Here is a 27,267-nt window from a genome sequence, read left to right on the forward strand (position 1 = left end):
TCAACTTTCAACTCTTTACGGCTAGCAAAGAGAGGAGTCACCCCCCCCCCTGCAGAGGATCAAAATTGTAATGGCATATCATCGAATCATATTCAGGGATGTTTCCCAGATCATTACTAATAGTCCATTGTGCAGCTCTAGTGCAAAATAAATAAAGTACTACTACTAATCTATTTTAAAAACCTTAAATACTTTTACTAGTGATAAATACTTTTGCTAATAGTTAGAAAAATTAAAATATGTGATATTTTCAATGTTTTTCTAAAATAGAAGTTACAAAATCTTTTGAAAAAGTATACATTACTTACTAGTAACTGTATTATTTGAGGCAGTTAATGCTGTCAATGTGTTGACATCCCATAAGAAAATAGCTCTATCCAATCCAGCTGAAGCTACTTGTTCGCGATCTTTGGCATATGCTAATGCTTTAACATAATCCTGCATAAAGTCAGTAAATTAAAATTAATTAAAATTTAAAAAAAAAAAAATTCAAAGAAAAATGAAATAAAACACATTATTAGAGAAACATTAATTTATAATAATATATATATATTGCAGTAAGAATGCCAAAGCTTTGTGAACTAACAATAAAAAACTGAAAGACGTTATATAGAGAAATATATTGTCTAGAAACTTTTGAATACTAAAGTAGGTTTCTGACACTAATTTATATTATTCTACAATCAAATGTAACATAAATTACTGGCAATGAATATTAAATAGAAATTTGTGTAACTAGCAGGCTCTGTCTCTTTTTGCCAACCCCTATCAGATACTATGATCGTTGATAGCCATTGCTCTTCAACCCTCGGATCAGTTTTAAATCTGCAATAAATTATCGATAAAGTAGCAAAAATAAATAAGATTTATAAGTGGATTGACATTTCTGACACAATGAAGAAACACAGCTTTAGAATTTAGAAACTCAAAAACTAATAGGACATTCAAACAATGTCAGACAACAATGAACAATGCAGGTTTATCTTCAAATGTAAGAGTATGAGTCGTGTCGGCAGATAATTGTAATTACTGCTAATAGTTTTCATTTAACTAAAATATGTGGCACAAAAAATAACTTTGTTATAAAATAAGTAAAAAACTAAAGATCTCTTATTTTAATTATGTGAAAGACTAAGCGCCCTTGCTCACCAATCCTTGGAACTACTAACATTTTTTTTTTTCAGAATGCTACACTCATTTATTTTATCTGTCTTAAAATTAAAATAATATACAAATGTTAAAGTCGCAGAGTATGCGGTTACAAAACATTATAATTTTACTGCAATTAGTTTTTCCTTTACATCAAAAAATCATTAATAAGAACTATTTAATTTCTCCAAAACTAATTTGAAATTTTAGCAAATTGAGACTTGTTACTCATTTTCAGACATAGAGTATGAGGCTACATAAAAAAAAAAACTAAATAAATAAAAAAATAATAATTTTCCTAAAAGTTTTCATAAACTGAATTATGCAGAACAATTTTTCAAAATAACTCAAAAACTAATGACCTAATATCAAAAACATTTTAATATCAGAATTTTACGATGGATGGCACATGTGCTGCACATCATAACACACATAAACCAAGACAAATCTTCCAGAAATTCATTCGCCAAAAACTCCAGCTGAAGAATTATAGCTTAAATTGTGTATTAAGACTTAAATTATGAATGTTCTGTGGGTATTGCCAAAAATAAATATCTCTTGCCATTTAAATTATTACCATTTCTTTAAATGATGAATAATTTTATTTTTCAAAATAAATTTCAAAAAGGAACTTCAATTAGTTAAATATGTACCAATAAATGCTGACATAATGAAACAAAAATTGTTCAACAAGGACTGCACACAAATAGTTCAACTCCAAACATAATTTATTTCGCAGCAACTTAGATTGTTCTGACATATGTGTTCCATTTTTCTTCATTACTTAAGACTGGGTAAACTCACATGTATGTTGCATAATTTGGAGAGTAATAATTTTGTAATATGGTTAGTAATTTAACAAAACATTTCTTTTAATGTATGGTTCATTATTTTTCCCCATAAATAAAATTATTTAACTTATTTAAAGCTTACCTTATGAGTGCGCAAAGTAGACATACAAAAGCCTTTATGGGCATTCCAAACTTTCACAGTAGTATCACTTGAGGCTGAGATCACTAAAAAATATTAACAATGAAGCAATTTTAAATTGACTTTGAAAATATTTAAGACCTTTTAAATTAATACACAGCTTAAAATTCAAATGAGGATTTTTGGAACTGAAATATGTTTAACAGTGTCTAGTGTGTAAGTGCCAAGGGTCATGAACTTTTTTGTACCTATTACCTCTTTACATTGTAAAGTTCCTACCAAAATAAGCAAGTACTTTTGTGTGTCTTGATTTGCTGTCATTGTTCTCTCATGCAGTAAATTACAAGCTATAAGCAGCTACACAGATGACATTTTATTTAAATTATGTAAAATTAATATTTAGAAAGTTAAACAAACAAGAATTCGTAATTTGCAGCAATTCATTTCCAGAAGAAAATATATATATCTGTAATAGAAATCTATTTATAATACAATTAATTGACTTCATTTTAAAGAACTTAATCAATAGAGGAAATTTTTAGAAATCAAGATTGCCATATTGTCTTAAAGGTTTAAAGAAATAGAAAGTTTTCCTTTAAAAATAAGCTACAATGATAACACTATTTTAAATTACTATTTCAGTGCAATAAGGATATATCAAGTAGCGAATTGAGGCTTGTATAATTTTGTCGTTCAGCAAACACAAAAGCGTCAATCAACTGATGTTACTTGTCAATAGTTTGTGGTTTGTTTACTTACGAGCTTTCTGTTCAGGATTTACACTAAATTTCTGAAAAAATATCAGAGTTTTTTCTGACTCTCCAAAGCAACAATTCATAGTATACTCAGTAACACCTCATTTCAGTTACAAACATATAAAAAACAAATAAATTATAAACTCAGAACAAAACAAATCCTTAATGCAACAAAATAAAGTAAATATACATCAATACAAAATTGTTTACATTCCTTTAAGCATTTATTACAACAAGCAACAAAACACACATGGCATTCAAAAAAATATTAAGATTCACTAAGAGCCTTTTTTTAAAAAATTTTAAGGAAAAGAAAGAAAACCATGAAAATTTTACTCTTTTTCAGATTTTTGTCCAGATTTGCTTTCTTTTTTCATGTAGTACTTTACAAGACATGAAAAGCTATACTAGTGATAATTCATACCACTAGTATAGCTTTTCATATCTTGCACACAGCATAACATAAAGTTGATATTTAGCAAATTAAACAAAGAACAATTTGCACCAATTTATTTCTAAAAGAAAACTTAAAAAATATATATAAAATCTATAGTAGAAATTTATTTATAATGTGAATAAATTATTAAATTTTAAAGAAAAAAAGTAACAGAAAGAAATTTTCAAGATAGGGCAAAATTAATTTCCTCTGAGATTTCTCTAATTTTTTAAGCTGAATTCAGACGTTCTGAGATATCCAGGTATTCTCTAAGCTTGAGGCCTATAACCCTGCTGTTTATACCTCTTTCGACAATCATGCAGTGGTTTGCCAGGGGGCAGTGTATAATGTCATTGTAAACTTGCCTTTTTTTATTATTCAAAAAAATTATAAAGATAAACAATACACGAGAAAAGAGCAGTGGAAAATACAAAAAAATAATTTAAAATTTTTCAATTTGACTTCAACATTGAAATTTTATTAATTAATAACTTTTAAAGACCAATAGACAGATATTGTTATTTTTTAATCTTAAAAAAAAAAATTGATTTCTCTTTGTTATATAGTCATTTAAATGCATGTACAACTATATGTGCTCCTCTACTATTCTTTTTACGTGCAGTACTCACTTTTAATATTTTTAAGTATTAAAATATGTGTATTATTCTGAAAGATATATTTAAAAAAATTAAAATAAAATTAAAAATAAAATGTAATTAAAAAAATCAGAAATATTTAAGGAAAAGATTTGCTAGGCATCTGCACCGATATGTAGCGATTTTAAATATATGTAGTGCTTTAATCCTTTTTTCACAAAATTATTGCTCGAAATTTTTCCTTGGTTTCTTCAAAATTCCCATGTTTTTCATTGTTTAGTTATTATTAGAATTCTCATGATTTTCTAAGAAATATCAATATTTTTACGGCACACGAAGTTCGAATCGCGGATTCAAGAAATCTTTGACAAGCTCGGTTTGCATCAATATTAATCCAAGTAGTGTTTCAATCGTTCGTTCGACAGTTATTGCCGAGTATTAATTTTCATATTAAAAAAAAAGAAACATATTCCAATGTTTTTTATTCAATTTTATTATATGTTAAACTCAAATCAGTTACTTTATTATTTACTTTTAATGTGACAATCTCATCGTTTTTTTGACTTTTATTATTAGTACTATAAAATTCCAGAGGTTTTTAAATTTCGGTTATTTCTCAGTTATTATTCCATCGACACACAAAATTTGAATTTTGCATTTAAATAACCACTTTTTGATACACTAAATTTATAATGATAGTTTCGTAAATCTATATCATGTTTTGATTATATTTTTGGCATTTACTGATATTATTTTTCATGAGGTTCTTAAATATCCTGATATATTTTTGACAATGTGGGAAATTTGATGCAATGATTCTATAAATATTTTTTTCGGTTGTTACAACTGATTTCCACCTAATTTTTAAAATCCAATATTTTTAATAGGATATTATTCATTACAACAACCGACTCTTAAAACGAAACACACATTTAATAACTCCTTTTTGAAGAGTTCAAATCGGGAGATTTTGCCTATCTTTTTTTAGCTAGTTATAGTTACGCATTTCATGATTATTAATTATTTCATTTTAATGTGATGATAATTTACAAAATGCACAAAGAAAGTGATCAGTGTGTTTTTTCCCCCACAAAAGGTGAGAATATTACCCATAATATTAGAATAAAAATGTAATACATATTAAATGAAAAGAGTTATGTACAATATATTTCACCTGAATAGGGTTTTTTTCCCCTTGTTTTTTTGTAAACACAACCCTTCTGTTACTTCAAATTAATAACAAGTATATTTATTTATTATTAGATATTCTGTCACAGGAGGTCTCTGTAGTGAGGATTGATCAAAAGAGTGTACACTGTATTACTTTTTTAAACAATTTGATGTCAGTTTAGATCTATAGTATGAAAAATTAAATTTGATTAGCTTGATTCAAAATTATGTGCTTAAAAAGTGTAACATTGTAAACAGTGTAGCAAAGTAAAAACTCACATAGAAAAATTATCAAAATGTTGTAGATGGCTTAATTGAAAGAAAGAGATTAAAAAAGAGTTTAAAATTAACTTACAATTTTTCCCACCACAGCACAAAACTATATCATTTACCCAATCTGTATGATGCTCCATGGATTGAATAAAAGGTTCCTATAGCGAAGAAAATCATAATTATTCAACAATAAAAGAAAACATTTATGTAACAGAACAGCTGTCATTTTGAAACAGAAAAGTAGTTTTTAATCAAAAAAAGAAAGCTGCTTTGAATCATTAAAAAAAAACTTAGGTATATAGCAGACATAAATAAAGTGTTTAATTAGAATAAGGATTATTATTAATAATTATTTTGAATGGATAATTTAAATGTTTCAGTGAAGGACACCTGGAGCATGACATAATGTATTTCTTTATCTGTTACTTTTATTGATACAGAAGTGCTCACAAACTGTTTTGCTTTCTGATAACCGAAATAACTTAGAAATAAGATAAACACAATGTTCATTAAATAAAATTATAATTTTTGTAAAAGTAAATAACTTAAAAAAAAAAAAAAGGTTCCAATACATCATATGTTAAATTCTTTACAATTAAAAAGAATAATGAAATTAATCTTCCATTGAAAAATTTTTTTTCTCCCCTTTCATGCCTCACTACTTAGTTTTAGCTATTTCTATCTCCAGCTCTGTACCCACTTGAAAAAAAAAGTTGATAACAAAACCTTTTAATAATTCATAGCAAATTTTAAAGATAACAACTCTGGTATTTTTGCTGAAATTTCTGATTAATACTTTGGAACCCAAATAATAAATGTAACCAGCATAGAAATTAGCACTGAAAATGCATTTCTTTAAAAGATATATATGCACCTACAAGTGACCTGTTAAGCTCACTAACTACAATAATATTTAACAAATGAATAGAACAACAAGCCAAATTTATAACTAATGATATGTATAATATAAGGATTTAATAGAAACACTTTCAATTCTCATGATAAATATCTGCGTTCTGAACAACATATTTTAATTTTAGTAAAATCTTCAGCCCAATTCTAATTTTATATTGTAGAAGATCACTTTTGTTCAACTAAAAGTTTCATTTAAAGTAAACTTTTATTATAGATGAGACACATGTATAATTTTTAAAGTACCTTCAAATTTCGAACATTCCATATTCTAATAATGGAATCTCGACCAGCCGAATAGAGGCGACCTAGATACCCATCAAATTGAAGAGAATTCACACCAGATCTGTGATATTTTTCAATTTCATCCCGAATAACAAAAGATACCTGTAAAGAAAAACAAACAATATCTAAGAAATTTTTAAAATAATAAGTTGGATTTTAATTCATAATCATCATAAAATAATCAGGAGGGCGTAAGGATAAAAAAAATTGCTCTAAAATATAAAACAGTTGTTGTTTGTAAATTATTAAAAGGTTACTTGATTGCAAAAGAATGGATTAAACTCTGTTGTTTTAAGGCACTGCACATTTTTTTATTATAATTTCTGGTAACAGGTTTTGTCTAATTTCTTTGTCTATACTTTACTGAGACCGGTTGCGATCCTTCTATTTTGTTAATTTAAAACATAGAGGGAAAAAATTTTTTACTTTTAATATTCAAAATTTGATTAAATGAATTAGCATAATTCATTTCATGATTATGTTAACTATGAACTATGCTAATTTTGAATGCTAATTCACTTCTTGAATTAGCATTTCTTCTCTCCCTTTCTTTTCGTCCTGATGTCATGACCATGTTTTTCTTTCCTCCAACCTCTAGGCTGCCTTTATCAATAGGTTGCCATCTCTTGGCCTTACCATAGTTATGATAAAAATTCCCAAATTCTTAACATAAACATTACTTAATATTGAAAATTCAAGAGAATGGAAGGCAAGAATCAATTATGTGAAAGCAAGGAGAATTCAATGGCTAGGACACCTTGAGAGAATGGAGGAAAACAGAGGCAATAGGAAGATATTCAAAGGGCAGTGCTAGGGCCAAAGGAAAAGAGGAAGGCCAGTCAAAAGATGGTTTGACGAGGTGGAAAAAGACCTTAAGACTCTAAAAGTCCGAAGCTGGAAACAAAGAACTAGAGACAGGCGACTTTGGAGGAAAATTGTTAGTGAGGCCATGGTCCAACATGGAGTGTAATGCCAGGGAGTAAGTAAGTAAGGAAGGAAGGCAAGAAACCCAATGCTATGTTATGTGAAACTTCATAGTTATTTCTTATTCATACTTTTAAAATATTTAAACACTGCTTCTTTTAAGAAAAAAAAATTACAAAGAAACAGAATATTTTACAATAATTGGGGGAGATTTCCGCATAGTGATCTGTGGCAGAAATATCGCAAAGTCTTCCGACAACTTCCGGATACGTTACGGAAACATCCAAAATAATAGCAGCAAACAAATTTAAGCATAATATACAAGGAAATAATTGGGTTACATAATACTATCCTATATGATTACAATCATGAAAACGAAAAGAAACATTTCATAAACTAATAGCAGGCTACTCGATGATTTCAAACTGATTTATTATTTAATTTCTTTTTGGTACTTACTTGAACTTTCTTACGTATTCCATGACTACTAGGTTGCCTGTGGTGGGCAGCCATACCAGTTGGTGCAGGAGTTAGCATTATTCCCTTATATCAAAAAATATTCCGTGTATGACCATGATGAAGGAAATAAATTCCAATATTTGAATAGAATTCACATGTTTAGAAAAGGATATTCAATATCCATGGAAAAGAAAAGCAAACTCAAGACGAAAATAACTGTAATACATTTCTAAGTTAGGTTCCAAAAGAAAACATCCATAAATTAAGATCTACTGAAACATTGTCATCATTCCATTGTAGGAATATGACTTCGCTTTGACCTGCACCTCTTTATTATTGGCTATCGAAATGGGCTGTAGGTGGCGTAGAGCAGATCCCTCTACCTATGGCAACACTTCGCATGCATTTCCATTAGCGTGTGGAGAGCCATAGAGGAAGGAAGTACGTTAGTTTCTCTCTTGATTTTCATATAGATTAAAATTTTATAAGATATTCTTATAAGATCTTATTAGAAGTTCTATATAGATTAAAATCTATATGGAACTGAAAACTGCATTGAGCATAGTTCTAAAGAAAAGCATCCCTGAAATTTAAAAAAATATTTTTATTAAAGAAAAAGGAAAAATAATAGGAAAATGGAAAATATCGCAGTACATTCCTATTCAAATGAAGAGAGGAGGAGAGAGAAGGGAGAAGGGCCAAAGGCATGAAACCGATCTCTCCCCAGATGGCGTATTCGAGCGTTGCAATCGCCAATAATTAAAAAAATATTTTGAAATTTATGTGACAACTGCACTATGGATGGTTGTAAAAAACCATGTGAAACTAAGCACAGATGGCGCTAGGAGTTAAAATTCGTCGTAAGAATTCCAGGTTACTACTTCCGATAGATTTTTACGCCTAAACTTAAAAAAGCGCCATTCATTATTATTATAGTAATAGTGTAACGCAATAAAACGCATTCTTTCAATTTAAAATTCAACGAAACAAATAACAAATGAATTCGAAATGCTGTGATGCAACCCAGAAAATATCAAACTTTCATAATTTACGCAAATATAGCCAAATTAGGAGTAACATTCAAAACAGGGCAAACATTACATATTATTTATGTTTTGATATAAATTTTCATAAAAATTTGTTTTAGGCCTAAAACAAACTGGAATTTGTAAATTGCAAGAAACTCTTATGAATGCTAAAATTATGCATAAATTTAATCACAAATTACAGTATCCGATTGCAACACTCGACTGCGCCATCTGGGGAGAAGAACGGTTCCATGCCTTTGACCCTTCCCTCTTCTTCCCTTTTACATTTTATAGAAATGTACTATGATATTTTTCCCTTCTCATTATAACTTTAGCCTGGATAAAATCTAAAGGGGAGAGCTTATAGTCACTACATGTATATTGCTATTTTTTGAATACACTATCGAAATGGTGATAAAACGTTATTTTAAATAATTAGTAATTCGTCTAAATTTTGCTTAAAAATAAAAGTAATCTTCTTTTATTTGTATTTGGTTTGGTAGGTGTTAAAATCTTTTAAAACTTTTGTGTTCCAAGCCCAACGCATCTCAATGAGACTAATGGCCATTGTTCATGTTCTAAAACAGATATTTTTGTTAAAAATCTTTAAAGTTGATAGACATAATAATCTCGCTGTTTAGTGCTGAATTATCAACTAAAAACAACAATTTAAAATCTCGATATAATAAAAAAGTTAGCTTAGTTCCAAAATTTCACGCGATTATGTCCTGTCTGACTAAAATTTTCAATCGAAATTTGTTGACCCTAAGGCAGGGGTCGCCAAACTTTTTTGATCATCGACCCCTACATAATTTTTCGAAATCTCCATCGACCCCCACAAAAGTAATTTTCTGTTAATTAAAATAAAACTCTATTAGATACTGTGTTTGTATATTTATTTTATGGTTTTAAACATTTATTAAAGTGATAGTACATTGTGTAACAATAGTTTTATGAAAAATATATTAATATTGAAATTTAGATACCTTATTATTAAATAATAAGTAATTATGCATAAGTAGATATAATAAGTAAAGTAACTAAAGATTTACTGCTTCTTGATCAATGAGATGGGTGTGCCTGGTATTTTTTTGCAAGGTTCGCTATATTGGGTTCAAAATGGGTCAATTTTAATTTTCGTCAAAATTGGTCAATTTTGTAATTTTTGTGAAAAAATACAAAGTGTGCTATAGTTTTATCGCGGGCTGTACTAATCCATATTATTTATGCATACCTTTTTTGTGCATTAATAATTAAAATTGATATTTAAACCAAGCGAATTGTTTTATCGAAACAATAACTAATTATCCAAAACTATAAAAGTTTTAATAAAGACACTGCAAATATTCAACACAGTTTGCAAAGATAGCTGAAACTGCGTATGATATTTGCATTTGTAACGTCAATGCTCGTCACACGTGACATTTGGACAAGCGCACATATGCATATGACTTATAAACTGCGCCGAGTTCGTGCCACTGCGCGGTGGTACGTAAATACTTGTTTCACCCCAATAAATATACGTTTATTAATTTATGTTTTATAAGGAAACTGACATTGAGTCAATTATAAAAAAAATTCACAAATTTTATGTACTTAATTAGGTATGTGTGATTTGCGTATTGAGAACTGTTTTTTTTTTCGACCCAAAATCGACCCTTCCGATTCGGATCGACCCCCATTCGCCCCCCTGTCTCAGATCGACCCCCGCTTTTGTTAAATAGACCCCTGGGGGTCTATATAGACCACTTTGCCGACCTCTGCCCTAAGGGATAGTTAAATAAAGAATCTTTCACTCTAACTCGTACACCAAAAATTAGAAGGCTATATTTAAAAATTAACAATGACTTAATAACAATATTATTACTTTCCTGGGATTTGGTATGAATTGTCTTGATAACGGGTAAACAGGCATAAATAGAAAACAGTACTTTTTATAAATAAAAGGTACAGTACAATATATCCTAAATAACTTCTAAATAACTAATCTAGTAACTAAGGATTCATTTTTATTCAAAACAGTGTAAAAAACTTCATCGGAAGCAATACCTAACCTGTCTGTATAGCGACATTTAGAATCTATTTTTCCTTTTGTTTCTTCTCCTCAAAAAAAATTAAAAATGGAATATAGAACACTCCCAGAACCCTTAGAGAGGAAATATAAAGTGGCCCAAATATTTTAAAAAATGTTCATACTATGTACTAATAAAAATAAAGATATCATGCTTTTATCAAAACGTGCATAGTCGTATAAGCGTAAATTTTAATATTAAACTGCTCTATTAACTCCATCACAGATATTTCATACTGATCATGTTTATAACTTAGAATGTTAAATAAATAGGATTATTTACATATTAAAAACTTTTTAGCTTGCGAATTCACGAATATTTTCTTTTCTTTTTATTTACAGTTTCAAAAAGATCACAATGAAGACGAAATTTAAGGGTTGTCCTAATAGCTGAAATTGCTTAAAATTAAATAAACTAATAAGAAAAAATGTCCCTTCAGCAGTGAGTTTAAAATCTCTTGGACAAAGTTGGTTAAAAGCTTTATTTGTTATAACACGTTAAAGCTTTTAGTCTTGATAAAATCCAATGGGGAGAGATAGTTATATGTATAATACTACAGAATATTAAAATACACTATTGATAGGAAAGAAAAACATTATTTCAAGCAATTAGTATTTTTTTCTAATTTTTTAAAAATAAAATTAGATTTTTTTAATTGAATTTGGTTTGCTAGGTGTTAAAATGTTTTAAAATTTGGTGTACCCACCCTCAACGCATCGCAGTAAGACCAACGGCTATTTTTTATGGTCTAAAGAGAATTTTTTGTTCAATATCTTTAAAGGTGGTACATATAATATTTCGGTTTTCCCACTTTTTTATCTCCAATTAAAAAAATTAAAATTTCGATGTAATAAAAAAAAAAGTTAGCTTAGCTTTAAAATGGGGGTAATTCAATAGCCATTCAATTTTTTCCGACACTATGACAGCCATTATGTCCTTCTTTCTCTATTAAATGTATTTTATACTAGTTTAGTTTTTGCTCCGATTTTTTAAAGGTTCGTTAAATTAGGGGGCTTGTTACCGCTTGGCTACTAACGTAGTTCTTTTCAGATCGCTTCGCTATTTGAAATTCATTCTTCTTTCCTGGATTATCCACCATTGATGACTTCAAGAGAATTGCAAAAATTTTAATAATTCTCTCTAAATCAAATTACACGGTGGAATAAAAGAATTTCAATTTTAACATAAAATAATTAAAAAAGGAATGTTCTTTTACTTAAATTATATTAAGCGATACACTCTCTGCTCACTAACACTTACCAACCCGAGCGTGGAACTGCTTGCGCAGTGCTTTTTCTCGCCTTCTCTATTTTTTTAATCGCTTTTCAAGCTTATCTCACTCATCTTAGAATTATTATAATATCGATGGGTTAAAATATTCAAAATAAAATTATAATTATTATGATTAATAATATTTCGGAACCAAAGATGGAAATTAACCTAAAAAGAAGCGTTATTTCAATTTCTTTTTCATTTATTCATTTTTTCAATTTTAATAAATTCTTAAATACAACATGAAAGAAAATTGAATTAAAAAATACATAAGTTTAGAGTAAAAAATAAGAAGTCAAAATGGAAATTTAAATGGAAATGTTGCAAAAGCTAAATTTATTCCTTTTAAAATACGTTTAAATTATCAAACTCAGTCTGAAGGAAAATTTTATATAGTATATGCATACTTAATAAAGAGAAGGAAAAGATAGTCTGACGTCAGACTCAGGTGAAATCTAGGCGAGGACGGGAAAGGAAATATGCTCATAGAGTCAGAAACAGACTCGTTGTTGTTGTTGACGTATGCCTGTTTAGACAGAGTGGGTGCGATTGTTCTTGTTTTCCAGTGGCGCCATTTATGGCCAAGAATTCGACTTCTGCCACACCATACGTCGCACCTGTTTATAGGGCGGACCCATTCATACATCCATTCATTCATCCACAGATCGTAATTTTGACCTGAATCAGAGAACGATCGATCTCCAATCCAGTTACCCCCAGAGGTATTGATTTGTTATGGGAACATGGAGGACTTTTGCGACTCGGCAGATTTAACGAGCATTACTCACTTTACTACACGGGAAGTCTTCGGCGGTGGGGTTCGAACCCAGCGTTCGTAATGTAAATATAATCTCAACTTTTTTTCCTCATTTCCTTAGTCCAGCTGAAAAGACGAGAGACAAATTACGTTGTTTTCGTTAGCTTTCAGAAATTGCATAAAAAATAACTTCGAAATTTTAAAATATAATGTCTCCGAAACTAATTCGAAATTTACATAAAATTACTTGTTTTTTTCCCCCACTGCCTTAAGAATACATGTCTTCAGAAAAATTATAATTTTACTCCAATTAGTTTTTCTTATATATTGAAAACCAAAAAACGGCCAACTAATGAATAGCACCGAAATTAATTCGAAATTAAAACAAAGTGAAACGGTTTTAACATTTGAATATGTGGCTGTAAAAAATCATTATTATCCTGCCAATAGTTTTCATTAAACTGAATTAAAATTCTTCAACACTGATAAAACAGCATTTTAATATCTGAATTTTCTTTAAACATTTTTCTAGAAATGTGCTGAATTTCATATTGTTTCATCAAAAAGTTTTTATTATGGCAGTGAGAGAAGTACGCTCGACGAAAATTTCCTGAAATAGCGATGATGGTATAAGTAACTTTTTTTAATATCGGGAGATATGTTATAATTGAATCTTATTAGCATTTTTTTAACTCATGTCTATAGATTCCTCTCGCCTATTCTTTATAATAGCAAGTTATGCTTGCGATGAACAGTAGGCACAAGGAAGTGTGTTCACATCAGATTATAACTATGGAGGGACGTAGACATAGGAACCGGAAAAGAACATAATTTTTACTGGAGAAATTCACAATGTAATTATTTGTTTTTGAATATCAATCATAAGTATTTCTTTCCTGATAACTTTAACTTAAGGAATATATTGGATTTTCGATCAATTTATTAGCACGCACGATGAGCCACCTTTTTGATTAAATTCTTATAATCCTTTTTAAAAACAATGGTAAAAAAAGCTTACATTTTTGTGGTCGAATTTATATTTAAACGAGGACAAAACGAAGAAGCAATCGAAATGTAACGAATCAATGCTGAGAAAGCTGGACAGAAATCATCAAATCCTCTTTCAATTTAGCCTATAAAACTTCGATAGTTAAAAATAAAAAGCATACTCTAGAAACATTCTTCTGCAACTAAATGTTTAAGCGAGGAAAAAAACAGAAACGCTATCAAAATCTGACAAATAACTACTGAGCAAAAAGGGTATCAAAACATTAGCAAATAGGCCGGCCAGGTGGCCGAGCGATTAGCGTCTGACTGCGAAGCCAATGGCCGCGGGTTCGAATCCCGCTCTGGGCATGAATGCTTCTCTCTCTTGTGTTGTCCTCTTTTGTGTGTGATAAGTGAATGTGGCCCACGCCCTATGAACGGGATTGTGGCAGTGTGGCGTGGGCAATGTTACTCGCCTCCGTGACTTTGGTTTACAGGTGCCCACTGGGTAACACGAAATGAGTAACACCTCTGGCATCTTCTAAGGCGAAACGAATCAAGTTAAGTGCCTGACATTCGAAAAAAAGAAAAAAAACATTAGCAAAAAGTGAAGGGTTAAAAGACGAAAATTTGAAACCCCTCTAAGCTTTATTAGACGATCAAACTAGTTTTGATATTTTTTCTCATTCGACAAATTTCGATTTTTTTTTAGCAATTAGCTAGCCGACCGGCTGTGTTGGGAGCAGGGAGCTGTCCTGGCATCAATAAGTTTCTGGCTTCGAATCCCGGGAAAGGCATGGATGTTATTTCGTTCGCTGTACTATCTGTCCTCACTGTGGGAGCGACGTTGGCCCACCTAATATGGTGCTCCTGAAAGAGAGGCCAACAAAATCATCCTGTATATGCCTGAATTGACGAATGTTAACACAGGTGGGCATTGGAAAAAAAATATTAATTAGCTACCTTTAATAAATATTTAAGCCCTCTTCAACAATTACGGAATACCCGGAGTTTCAGAAATTCTTTTTCCAAGTGATTGTAAAAGTAATGTATTCACATTTTAAAAAACTGGAATTAAAAAAAAATTGTCCACCAGTTCATAAAAAGGATTTAAACATATATATCGGTGGGATAGGCATATGGTTTTGTCCTCAAGTTCGTATAAAAAGTTTTATAACTTTCTTATTCTTTTATTTTAAAAAATTCTACGCTAATTCGCTACCACTGGAAAGAGTAATTTTCAAAATTTCAGTTAGAGAGAATGCTAATGGGATTACTTTTCGTTACTTTATTTACGAGAAAGATTCTAAAATTATATATATGAAACAGATTAAGGAATTTTCTGCATTTCCCGTTATAACCGCCGTATATTTTATTTAATATTGATTTACGTAAACACAGAAATATATTCAAATAAGAAATAAATAATAAAGGTAAGAAGCACTGTTCGACCGAATTGGTCACCTGTCCTCAAATGGAATCAGTTTGTTTTTACTAAATAAAGTTTCAAAATTATATTTGGAGACGGTAGTCAACAATCTAAATATTTTTTTTTTGCGCACACGCAACCACACAAAGAATTTTGAGAAACTTTTATGTACGTAGTATAAAAAATTACGGAAAAACAAGCATTACTGATTACGAATTCATGCTCGGCTATGATTTTTCACTGAACAAGAACGATGGTTCAATATTTGTAAACATTGTTTTGATTAACCTATCGAATGCAATCCATTTTTTTTCTAAAAATAAATACTTCAGGAAAATTGATATTCAGGGAATTCCAAATTGAAAATCCCATTGTAAACCGAGTTACTTGAACTATTTAATATGCAGAGGTTGCACAAAACAATGGGAACATTTCTATACTGACTCATTTTTTCATATATCTCAAGAAAAACTTAGAGAAGTATTTTATAACTTTGGAATATTTATAGCTTTGGTCACATAATTTCTCATACAAATCGATAAAGTTTAAAGCTTTTAGAGGATTAAGAAACCGGCAATAAACTAAAAATTAAAATAAATATTTTTTTTTGAACACCCTGTTCCAAACAATATAGTGATATGCTTGTAACTTACATCAATTACTTTTTTTATTATATGCAATAACTGCACAAAATTTCGTAACCATAGCTTAAATATTCATGCATATATGGACATTTTTATAAAAAAACTAATTATTTTGAAGTACGTTTTCTTACTGTAACTACAAAAATATTCAGAAAAATCAAACAAAACTTTTTGAGTGGTTTTTAATTAATAATTAAAATATAATTTTAAAATTTGAAAAAAATCGTTAAAAATTGAGCAATATATGAGTATTGAAAGTAATATTTTTACACTGCGCAAGCGTGAAAACATTTAAAAGAATTTTTGTTTTAAATCGTATTTGATAACTTATGAAAAAAGTTCGATTTGAATATCTTGAAAATGCAAAAAAGTTTCTAGCAATTTTCAAGTTTTAAAGAAAGCTTTGAATGATAAGGGGTTTGCACGAACTAATTTGTACTATTAAGCAAGATTTACTAAAAATGACATCCACATTATATGGGACCACACCCTATTAAATTATGTTTTAATTCCTATTACTATCACATTTTGTAGTCCGGACCATCATCATTTAATCTCATCATTTTTATTTTGTATCATGAAACAAAATTTCATTTAATATGAAATTTTGTTACATGATACAAAATAAAATTTCTGGAAAACTCCTTATCATTTAGAATTTAAACGAAAAAGTATAAATGTTACTTAAAAATTTGGTAGAAAATCTTTACATTTTCAAGATATTCAAATCAGAAATTTTTCATAAATTACCAAATATGATTCTTAACAAAATGAAGAATTTTTTTTTTAATGTTTTCCGTGACTGCTCAGTATGAAAGGATTACTTTAAATACTTATATATTACTCAATTTTTAACAAATTTGTTTATAAATTTCAAATTTATATTTTAATTATTAATTAAAAATTACTCAATAAATTTTGCTGAATATTTTTGTAGTTTTAGTACGAAAATGTAAGCAAAAAGAAGTAGATTTTTTTATGAAAACGCTAATATTTCCCTGAATATTTAAGCTAAGTTTACAAAATTTTGTGCAGTTATTTCATATGATAATCAAAGTAATTGACACGAGTTGCAAAGCTTATCGCTGTATATTTTGGCATAGGGTGTTCAAAAATATTCTTTTTCGTTTATGATTTATTACCGGTCCTTCAAACCTCTTAAAGCTATAAACTTTATTAACATGTATGAGAAATTGCATAATTTAAACACTTCTAAAGTTTTAAATAAATTTTCTTGGTATTTCTTGAGAAGTATGAAAAAATAAGTTAGTATAGAAGTGTTTTCATTGCTTTGTCCAAACCCCTGTCCTATAGTATGTGAGCAATATTTGAAGAAATTTTTTTTTCTCAATTCACATAATCGTCATAATTCATAAGAATTATCTAAATAAACGGTGCACTACTTATTTTTTTCTACATAAAGATAACTGCGTATAAAAATTTGCTTTAAAATAGTTAATAAAAGCTTACACAGATATCTTTTATACTATATTTTTCTTCATGCAATCCCCCCTTTTTTTTTCTTTGACGAGAAATGAAAAGCGCTCCCTTTAATTTGTAAACAGTAAACGGTAGGGTAAACCAACCAGTGAAGGAACACTACCCAGTGAAGGAACATTTCATATATATTCATTAAAAATAAGAATTTGAAAGTTTTTCTTTAGATTGATTGGTAACAATAGCTTACTGCCAAACAATAGGAAGTCATCTAGCAATATTTTGGATTACCTGGTCAAATAGATTTCTCTGAAAAAATTTTTGAATTTGTTATTATCTCTGCAACACCTTGTTTCGTTGAAAAAATTATAAGGTGAGTGTTTGTACTTATATGTTTGAAGTGGAATTAATTGCATGTAGTAGTCTTATTTTTCTCACTGTGAAAAAGAGAATTCAAAATATAGTTATTGAAGTTACGTTTTATTTTTTTTAAAGCACCATAGCATAATCAAGTACTGAGATAAGGGGGTGTTTATTCACTGGATCACCAAACGATGAAAAACCAGTGAAGGAACAAGTGTTCCTTTGCTGGGTTTTTCTCCCAGTTAATGAAAATAAAAGAAATTTTTTAATTTTCTTGTACTTTTAGTCATATTATACATCAAAATTCTGTTTAAAAGACAAAAAACAACTTCCAACCAGTGAAGGAACAGGCATGTTCCTTCACTGGATCACCAAACGATGTAAAACCAGTGAAGGAACAAATGTTTCTTTACTGGGTTCATTTCTCAGTTAATGAAAATAAAAGAAATTTCGTAATTTTCTTGTACTTTTAGTCATATTATACATCAAAATTCTGTTTAAAAGACAAAAACCAGCTTCTAACCAGTGAAGAAACAGGCATATTCCTACACTGGGAATACTTCCAGTGAATGAACAGTAATGTGTGATATATGATTTTACATGACTCTAGGATAAGTAATTCTGCTATATAGAGGACAACCGAAATTTTGTTAAAAATTGTATGAATAATTCCTGAAATAATTTCAGTTCAAAATGTTAATTTAATAGCTTAATTTATGAAAAAATTATAATTTATATTTATTAACGGGATGTGTAGTTACATCAAATGTTAGGCAACTTAATAAACTATGTTTACAAATCGAAAACTAATTAAATATAATCATAAAAATAGAAAATTTTTTCGCTGGCTTTTGCACCAAGAACTCCTAATAAGCTATCATTATAGGATAGCAACGTGATTATATAATTTATAGAAACTACTTTACAATGTTAGAATTTAGAAGTAAGTTCCTCAACGAAAAACAAAGTTAAACAGAAACGATACTCAATTTCTTCAGAAGCTTGAGAGGAAAATCCCTCAAGATATGTTGTAAATTTTTAACACAGCATTGACGGAAGAGTCTAATATCGAAAATGTCCAAGAGCATGTACTTTTTCCAATATGGAAGAAGCACGTATTAAAAGAAGACCACTTGGTTAAGTCAAACTTAGGAACTGAAGCTAGTATTGATAATGAATGCATATTAGATATCGAATTTGAAATGAGTCCTCATGCTGATTCTCTTAGTTGAAAAAAGAAATGATTCTGTAAGTAAAATCAGTACTTCTAAAGATCCTCTAGATATAAGTCAACAAGAGATGGATTTGCCTCAAACTTCAAGACACCTTTCCCCCGTCTATTTTCGAGAAAGGCATGCTAGAAATGTTGCTGAAAAATCAGAAGAAGTTTGGAAGAGCCATTTACATTGGCCAAATATTGATGATAAAAAGAAAGGTCAAATAAGAAGAAAAGCGAATAAATTACCTTTTGCACTAACTTCAGAGAAATGGCAAAAATTTCAAGAGGCTGAAAGATCTAAAAAACATTAAAACAAGAGAACATGGAAAAGAAAAAGAAAGAAAAAATACTTAAAAAAGAAAAGAAGCTTCAAGAAATAAGAGGAAAAAGAGTAAACAAAAAGGTGATAAAATAATAATGATAATAAACAGCATCGGATGACACAATGATTTAGATTTGACTGTCAAATTATAAGAAAGAACGATTTTTTTAAATTTATTTTGTATTTAACATCACTTTAATTTCTAGTTCATGATTACAGAAAAAAGTTAGCATTTTACAAGTACTTGTATCTCATAATTTCACAAATAGTCTTGTTTTTAGTCGGACCTCTATTTAACAAAATCACTTAATACCAATAATAAGCTCGTTATATGGAAAATTCGTTAAATAGAAAATCACCTCTTAAAATACTTAAACAACACAAAACAGGTTTTAAATTCTTAAACACTAGACATAATTAAAATAGCAATTGATACACTTTTATCTTGTAAACTAGTATCTACTATTTATCATATAAATCTTAACCATAAAAGAAATCTGCATGGAAAGCAAGAATAGAGCAAAACATTATCCAGTGTTACACTATCATGCTATATACATTTTCAACTAAAAAAAGTCTAAATTTATGTATAAAAATATAGTTGCATTTATTATAAAAGTAATTTTAATCATACATTACCACTTGCGTTAAGTTAAATTGCTACGGATGAAATCCGTTAATTTGAAGTGAGTTTTTCGTTTGAAGTGCAAACAAAAAGGGAAAGGGAATTTACTGCTTTCTCTAAGATAATTTTTAGACAAAACAGTAATACATTTCATAAAGCAGTGGCTTCGAAAATTAATTTAATGTCATTTCCCCCATAAATTGCTTTAACAAGTTTAAAATGTTAAGAAATATTTTGGAAAATAGGGAAATTGGATCTCAATGAAAAGTTCGTTAAATAGAAAATTCACTTCGCTATATGGAAGTTATTTTACAAAAAAATTTCCAAAATGCTCTTGGTTCCTCGAAAAAATTCGTAAAATAGGGAAATTCGTAGAATGGAAGTTCGTTAAATAGATGTCCGACTGTATTTGTATGGCTAAAAAATTCATAAAGAGCATTAAAAAATAACCAAAATTAAGTGTTCCTTCACTGGGCAATTTCGTGTTCCTTCACTGGTAAGAGCTGTTCCTTCACTGGGTCTTCTTACTACTTGTTATTTGAACCTCCAAAACTTTAAAACAATATTATGTAAGTTCTCTGCAATTTTTTTGCATAATTTGCAATTAGTAACAAATATGTTGACACTGTCATTCAACTGAAATTACGAATTTTGAAATTAATATGATTTTTTAAAAGGCAAGCGAAGCTTAAGTGTTCCTTCACTGGTTAGTTTACCCTACTTAATTATTCAATTTCTGGAAATTATTGATACAAATCAAACTTTTCTTTTTCCTTCATCTGAAAGTAAGTAAATAAACAGCCGCAAATGAATAAATAAATAAATAAATAAATAAATAAAAGTAATAATATATATATACATATATATCATTAAAAAAGGTTTTTTAAAAGTACTTTAACTAGCTTTTAATGAAGCTCTTAACTTGTTAAAAACATTTACAAAAAGTTTCACTTTTCGTTTTCTTTTCTTTCAACTATAAAAAATATTAATGCCTTTAATATCAAATTGAAAACATTACTTCTAGAAAACACGGTGTTAACATCGATTATTTTTGTTGCTGTAATTGATATAGGAATTTATGTGACCTATTGCCATGTAAAATTATATACTTTAAAATGACATAAAAATTTTATACCTTGCAATACAAATTTTTTTTTACTATTATTGAATAAATTAATAGTAAATATAAATATTTACTAAATTTTATTTTTTGCATTGAATAACCTTTGGCTAACCGAATTTTGTAATTGTGTGTAAAATTTTTTCAATTCACTTAAAAAGTTATCGAGATATGACGAAATACGCATTAAATGAAATTAAGATTAAGGGTTCCAAACTTTGGATCGCTCTCCTGATCAAACTTAAGGGACCATATTTCGCAGATTGCGGCTATCTCCCCATATTTTGGGGGTCAGAAATCTGAATCCGTTTAAAAATAAGTATGTTTATTCAGAGAAAGTATGTCTTTGTATCTTATTTCGTAACTTAAAATGTTGCCTACAGTAATTAATTAGCTCATTGGAGACCATCCCCTTCGAACAATTAGGAATGAGTCTTAGAACGTGTATATGGCTTAATTTTTACTTCATTTCCTTCCCGTTACATCCTTGTTTACTTTATTGCCTATTTTTAGTTATTAATTTTTATTTTAAATTGTATGGTGTTTAAATTTTTTTTTCCTGTGAAAAGAGCATGCCTTATTTTTTTAAATTTTCGCTTCGTGCTTTTGGTTGTAATAATATAAAAATAATTTTAATTTTTTCTTGGGCGATAAAATGTGATCGCCTTTAGTATTAATAATTGTTCTTTGTTATCTATAATACATGCGACCTCTTTTTGTTATACGGTAACGAATATAATTTGCGTTAGTGGACGGATGGTGTACAGGAGCTTATCGGAACAATCTGCATGCACAATTAGATAATAGAGAAATGTATTGTTCTGCTTTAAGAAGAACTCCTCCAGGCATCAATGGTTACTATGGTTACGAGGGCAAATCATTTCGAATAGAGGTGTGGGGTAAATAGTCTTGTTTAGATCTTGATACAAGTCAGAGTCAGAATCTTTGCTTTGCGGTCAATCGACTTCGGAGCAAATCTGTCGCAGCATATGAGTCAGCTACTTTTCTTGGACAATCTGAGACAGTAGCACCATCTAGGACAGTAAAACTTAATATATAATTATAAACGTAATAATGATAATGGAATATTTTAAATTGCAAAATAAATGCTATTTATAGTTATAATTATTTTTGAACTTTAATTGCGTAAATTTTATATTTATTTATATTAATAATTATTTTCATTAATAATAGATTTATTAATATAAATAAATACATATTATTTATTTACATTAATAATAAATTTTATCTTTTTGATATTTATTTAAATTTAACTATTTAAATTTATAATTATTTTTTAATTAATTATTTTTTATTTTATTACAATTATACAAACAAATTTTGCTGAAATATTTTAAATTACTATGTAATATATTTTATAATTATTTTTTGAACAATCATTTTTATTGCAGTTTTCTTTTGCAATATAGTACGGTGCTCTAAACTATGCTTATCTCCTTTTTTTAAAAAAATAATCTACTTGATTAATTTCACACTTAGTTTTTTTAAACTATAATTTAGTTTAAAAAAATTTAATAATTATCTTTTAGCTAATTATTTTTTCCTTTTCAGTATATCATAAAAATACAATTTTAATAAAACATTTTAAATTCCTACATAATATTTTCTTGTTTATTTTTTAAACAACTATTTTTAATTAAAACCGGGTATAGGTAGTTATTATTTATTTTTTTCGTACGGTATGGTACTTTAAACTTCGTCTCGAATTTTTTTAAAAAAAATAATTTCTTCGTCTTTATAATTTAAATTTTTTTAACTATGATTGATTTTTAAAAGAATTAAAATAATTAATTTTATTATTTTCGTTAACTATAAAACCAAATTTAATAAAATATTTTAAATTATAACATAAAATTTTTAATAATTATTTTCACCCAATTAATTTTTTTTCATTTTATAAGGCCGTTAGCAGTTTTTTATGCTATGGTGCTACATGAAATTAAAACTTTATTAAATTAGAACAGTCACAAAGTTAGAAAAATTAATTTTACCCAATCATTAGCATTTTTGATTCTTTCATTAGGAAAAGTATAAAGCGAAATTTCTTTGATAATTTTACCGTAAGTTACAAACATAGCAAAATTTTCCTATGTTTGCTGTTGAGCCAGGAAAAATGGTAAATGCTGAGCCTGAAAAAAACAGGAAATGTTACTATGTTTTGATAGTTTTAAGCATACTATTTTCCAGTGCGTTTAATTTACTGCTCATTACTTTTTATTTTCACTTTTCGAAGTTTTTTGTTATGCGTATTTAGTTATATTTAAAATTTATGTAAGTATCATATTTAATTATTACATTCGAATATTTATTTTTGAATTCCTCTAATAGTTATACAACTTTTAAATTATTTCGAATGATTCAAATTTCGACACAAATAAAATACAAATAAATAAATCGTTGATTTAAGTTAAAATTGTGACAAAAGAAGCGTAATAACTTAGATAATATTTCAAAATATTGAGAAACACTAATCTGAAAAATATTATAGTTTGATATTATAAATAGTAATAAATTGTTCTTACCAACAAGCATAAAAGTCAGTAAAATCTTCACTACGCTTTTTTAAATCTATACTAGTACAAAGGAATGAAAAACATTGATATTGCAATATTTATATTTAAAAAAATGGTTAAGAATGTTTAAATAATATTTCTGAAGAACTACGATCTCTGCCTTTAAAATGTTAGAAGACGTCTCATTTCTGAAGTGGTTTCACACAAACAATTTCATTTTTAATGGGAATTCAATGCGTCTTTCTCAGTAGTCATGGGACTTGATAATTTTAAGTTTGGAGAACACTCTCACATATGAAACTTGAGTTAAAGGAAATGTTGATGAGTGTTGTGCTGGATTATGTAATTTAAGCGAAAAAAACGTTAATACGAATGATTTTTCATTAATTTCTATTGTTCTTAGTTTGAATTATTAATTACAACTTGTGAAAAAGAAATTAAAAACTAAAGTTCAAAGTGAGGAATAAAAAATTCAAATTAAAAATTTTGAAAGTTAAATTGATTTATTTAATTTTTTTATTTAAGTTTAAAATATCAAATTCCACCTAAAAGAAAATTTTAAATGACCCACATATGCATAAATGTTTAAAAATTCATATTGGAAAAGTTTTAAATTGAAAAATAATTCCTTGCTAATGAATTAAAGAAAAAGAGAAGGAAATGATTGTCTGACGTGATTTACAGGCGAGGAGAAATGCAAGCATTTTAAGGCAGATGCAGAGTCGAAAAATTCTCGATATTAGTTTATATAAATATTAACACAGAGTCTCCCAATTAAAATAATACTGGAAAAAGATAATAATTGCCTTTAATTCTGTCAAAAATAATTAAAAAAATAAAAATAAAGACGTATTATTTGTTAACTTTTTGGGATTGTATAAAAATATTTTAAAATTTTAAGACTTTATAACTCTGAAACTAGTTCAAAATATTTTTTTCTTCTAATCTTTAGTGATAGGGATACGTGAGTGCAAAAAATTATTATTTTACTGCGATTAGTTTTTCCCTTACATTAAGAAAGAAAAAAAAAACATTTACATAAACTATTTAATCACTCCAAAAGTAATTTCGAAATTTTTAGCAACCAAAACGAATTAGTTATTTTCCGAAACTAAGTACAATAGTGCTTATCTTCAAAACAATGATAATTCTCCGTCTAATAGTTTTCGCTAAACTGAATTACGCGGCGCAAAACAGCAATTTTCAACTTCTACATAAAGTAACTCAATAAAAAATGACTACATCAATAATATTTTGTTACCAGATCTTTTTTAAAACATTTCTCCATAAATGCGTACAGTATCATATTATTTTATCAAAGATTTTTTGTTCTTTTTTTTTGGAATTGTGACGAGAAAAGCAGGCTGAGTGAAAGTTTTCTGAAACAACCATGATGGCGGCAGTAACATTTTAATCGCAAAGAAAACCTATTTTGCTAGAGAACATACCCTACAAGCACTTTTACTTCTTAATTCAAAACATCTGTAAACTTATGTTTTACTTCAGATAAAGTTGTGCCAGTAAGAAAAAAAAAAAAGAAAATAGCCAGTTACGAAAGAGAAAATTAAAAAAAAAACTAACTTTTAGAAGCTATTAGTTTAGGCTCATATTTTCCAGATAAACTGAAAATAACAAATACGTCTTACTTTGTTTGAATTTCTAATAACTTTAATGACAATTATATTGTATAGCTGCTGAATCTTCTGATTTTCGTGGGAGGTTTTCTTTTTATATTTAAAGTATCAACGAAATGCATGCCTATTTTAATATTTTTTTAAATGTATAATATTTTTTCTTGATTAAGCAAAGTTAATTTATAATGATTTTGTCCACTATTACATCTAAATAACTCCACTAAATATATCGAAGTATTAACAAAATATTTTTTTAAAAATATTAAGTGTTTACCATGATAAAGTAATTCTTGTTTACAATTGTATATTACTTTAGTGGAAGAGAGGGGGGAAAGAGAGAGTGCAGTGAGAGGGGAGAGGGAGGAGAGAAGGAGAGGAGAGGGAGGAGAGAAGGAGAGGAGAGGGAGAGAAGAGAGAGAAAGAGAAATTGTTTAATTACTCACTTTTATGAACAAATATTAACTTATATACAATACTTATTACAAATATTACAATAATTACACAAATATACAATATACAATACTTATACTAATATTAACTTATATACTTATATAACAATATTATCTTGTTTTGTAGACAATCTGTCTCAGAACGAGAAACGATTTGAAATCTACTTCGTAAGCAGCTCCGGGGGTATGCTTGACAAGTGAAGCTTATCTAAAAGCATATTTGTTTTTTATCTATAAAATTTGGAACTATTAACTATGGAATAACCTCGGTCTGCGAATGTCAAGGAATTGTAAGTCTTCTGAAATACAAACATAGGCCTAACTTAAGTCTTTTACTTTTGACAAAAAAGCTCTGTTTCATCTTTTTCTCCTCAATTTATTTACATTTTAAGCGGAATTCATATTGTTAATTAGGACAAATATTTCCTTACTTTTGCTAATTTAACATAATACTTACTTAAAATAAAGGTAGAAACCAACATTCTTGTAGAAACGAAATTTATCACAAACACAACCTGCCGTACTTGAAATATTGCAACAAACACTAGTTTGTTTTTAGGTGATAAATTGCAAACAAGGGACTCTGTTTTCGCTAAATTATGTCGACACGACATATTAGCCATTTAAGATTAAGTTCATGGGATATATTAAACTTGCAAGAAACAGATCCTTAGAAAAATATCCGAAATAAAAAAAGCTATGCTATTTGGATTTAATTGCAATTTAAAAAAATGAAATTTATTTGCCCTTTAGAAGAATTTTATCTTTCAAATTCAACACAGTTTTTACATGCATCTTTTTAAAAGATTTTTTTGTCTTTATAAAGCTGAGTTCATAAGCAGCCAAGGCGTGAAAGAAAGTTATAAGCCTTTGCACGTTACTGTAAGCATATGCGATACATTAGATTATGTTCATGCAATGCATTAACCCAGCGAGGATTATGTCCGCATGATATATTAAACATGCAAGATTAAGTCCTTCGTGATACAAAAGCCACGAGAGATTATGATCACGTGATACATTAACCATGGGAAATAATGTTCATGTGACGCGTTAAGCGTGCTTAGGATTATCTCCATGCGATAGATTAAGTATTCGTCATTAAGTTTACGTAATACACCAAGCATCAAACTCAGGTAATACATAAATCATGGGAAATTATATTCATGTGATACATTAACCGTACGAACGATTGTTCATGCGATTGAGTAACTTCGCGAAAATCCTTGTGTTTGCCAGAGTTTGTCCATGCGATACTTTCACTAGTTTTTTTGCATGCAAGGTTTTGTCTCTTACAAGTTTGCCCTGATGCATTCTGGTGTTAATCTTACACATACTCGTAAACTTTATCTTGTCCATTTTTTATTCAAGTCTTTGGAACAATCGATTCCAGTTGGAATCCGTTGCCGTAGAGATTTTCTTCATAACAAAACAGAGATGTGGAAGTCCAAGAGGGATTGATACCTTTCCTGTCATTTCAGAAAAA

The 27,267-nt window shown here is 28.5% G+C and overlaps 1 protein-coding gene across 2 annotated transcripts in view; it reads right to left on the reverse strand.

The window, feature by feature from the left end:
- LOC107451024 (WD repeat-containing protein 48) overlaps nt 1-8,250 on the reverse strand; it is a 77,011-nt gene extending 68,761 nt beyond the window's left edge. For both annotated transcript variants that reach the window (XM_016066990.5, XM_016066991.5), the window contains exons 1-5: nt 7,890-8,250; nt 6,468-6,608; nt 5,392-5,467; nt 2,083-2,165; nt 309-438 (exon numbers count right to left, since the gene is read on the reverse strand). In XM_016066990.5, coding sequence (XP_015922476.1) covers nt 309-438; nt 2,083-2,165; nt 5,392-5,467; nt 6,468-6,608; nt 7,890-7,967 — 508 coding nt within the window. In that variant the 5' untranslated portion in view covers nt 7,968-8,250. The remainder of the gene's footprint in view (nt 1-308; nt 439-2,082; nt 2,166-5,391; nt 5,468-6,467; nt 6,609-7,889) is intronic.
- Between the last annotated feature and the right edge of the window lie 19,017 nt (nt 8,251-27,267).

The sequence above is a fragment of the Parasteatoda tepidariorum genome, chromosome 11, assembly GCF_982258835.1.
Source record: "Parasteatoda tepidariorum strain Cologne lab strain chromosome 11, Ptep-v5.0, whole genome shotgun sequence".
NCBI classification, from domain to species: Eukaryota; Metazoa; Arthropoda; class Arachnida; order Araneae; family Theridiidae; genus Parasteatoda; species Parasteatoda tepidariorum.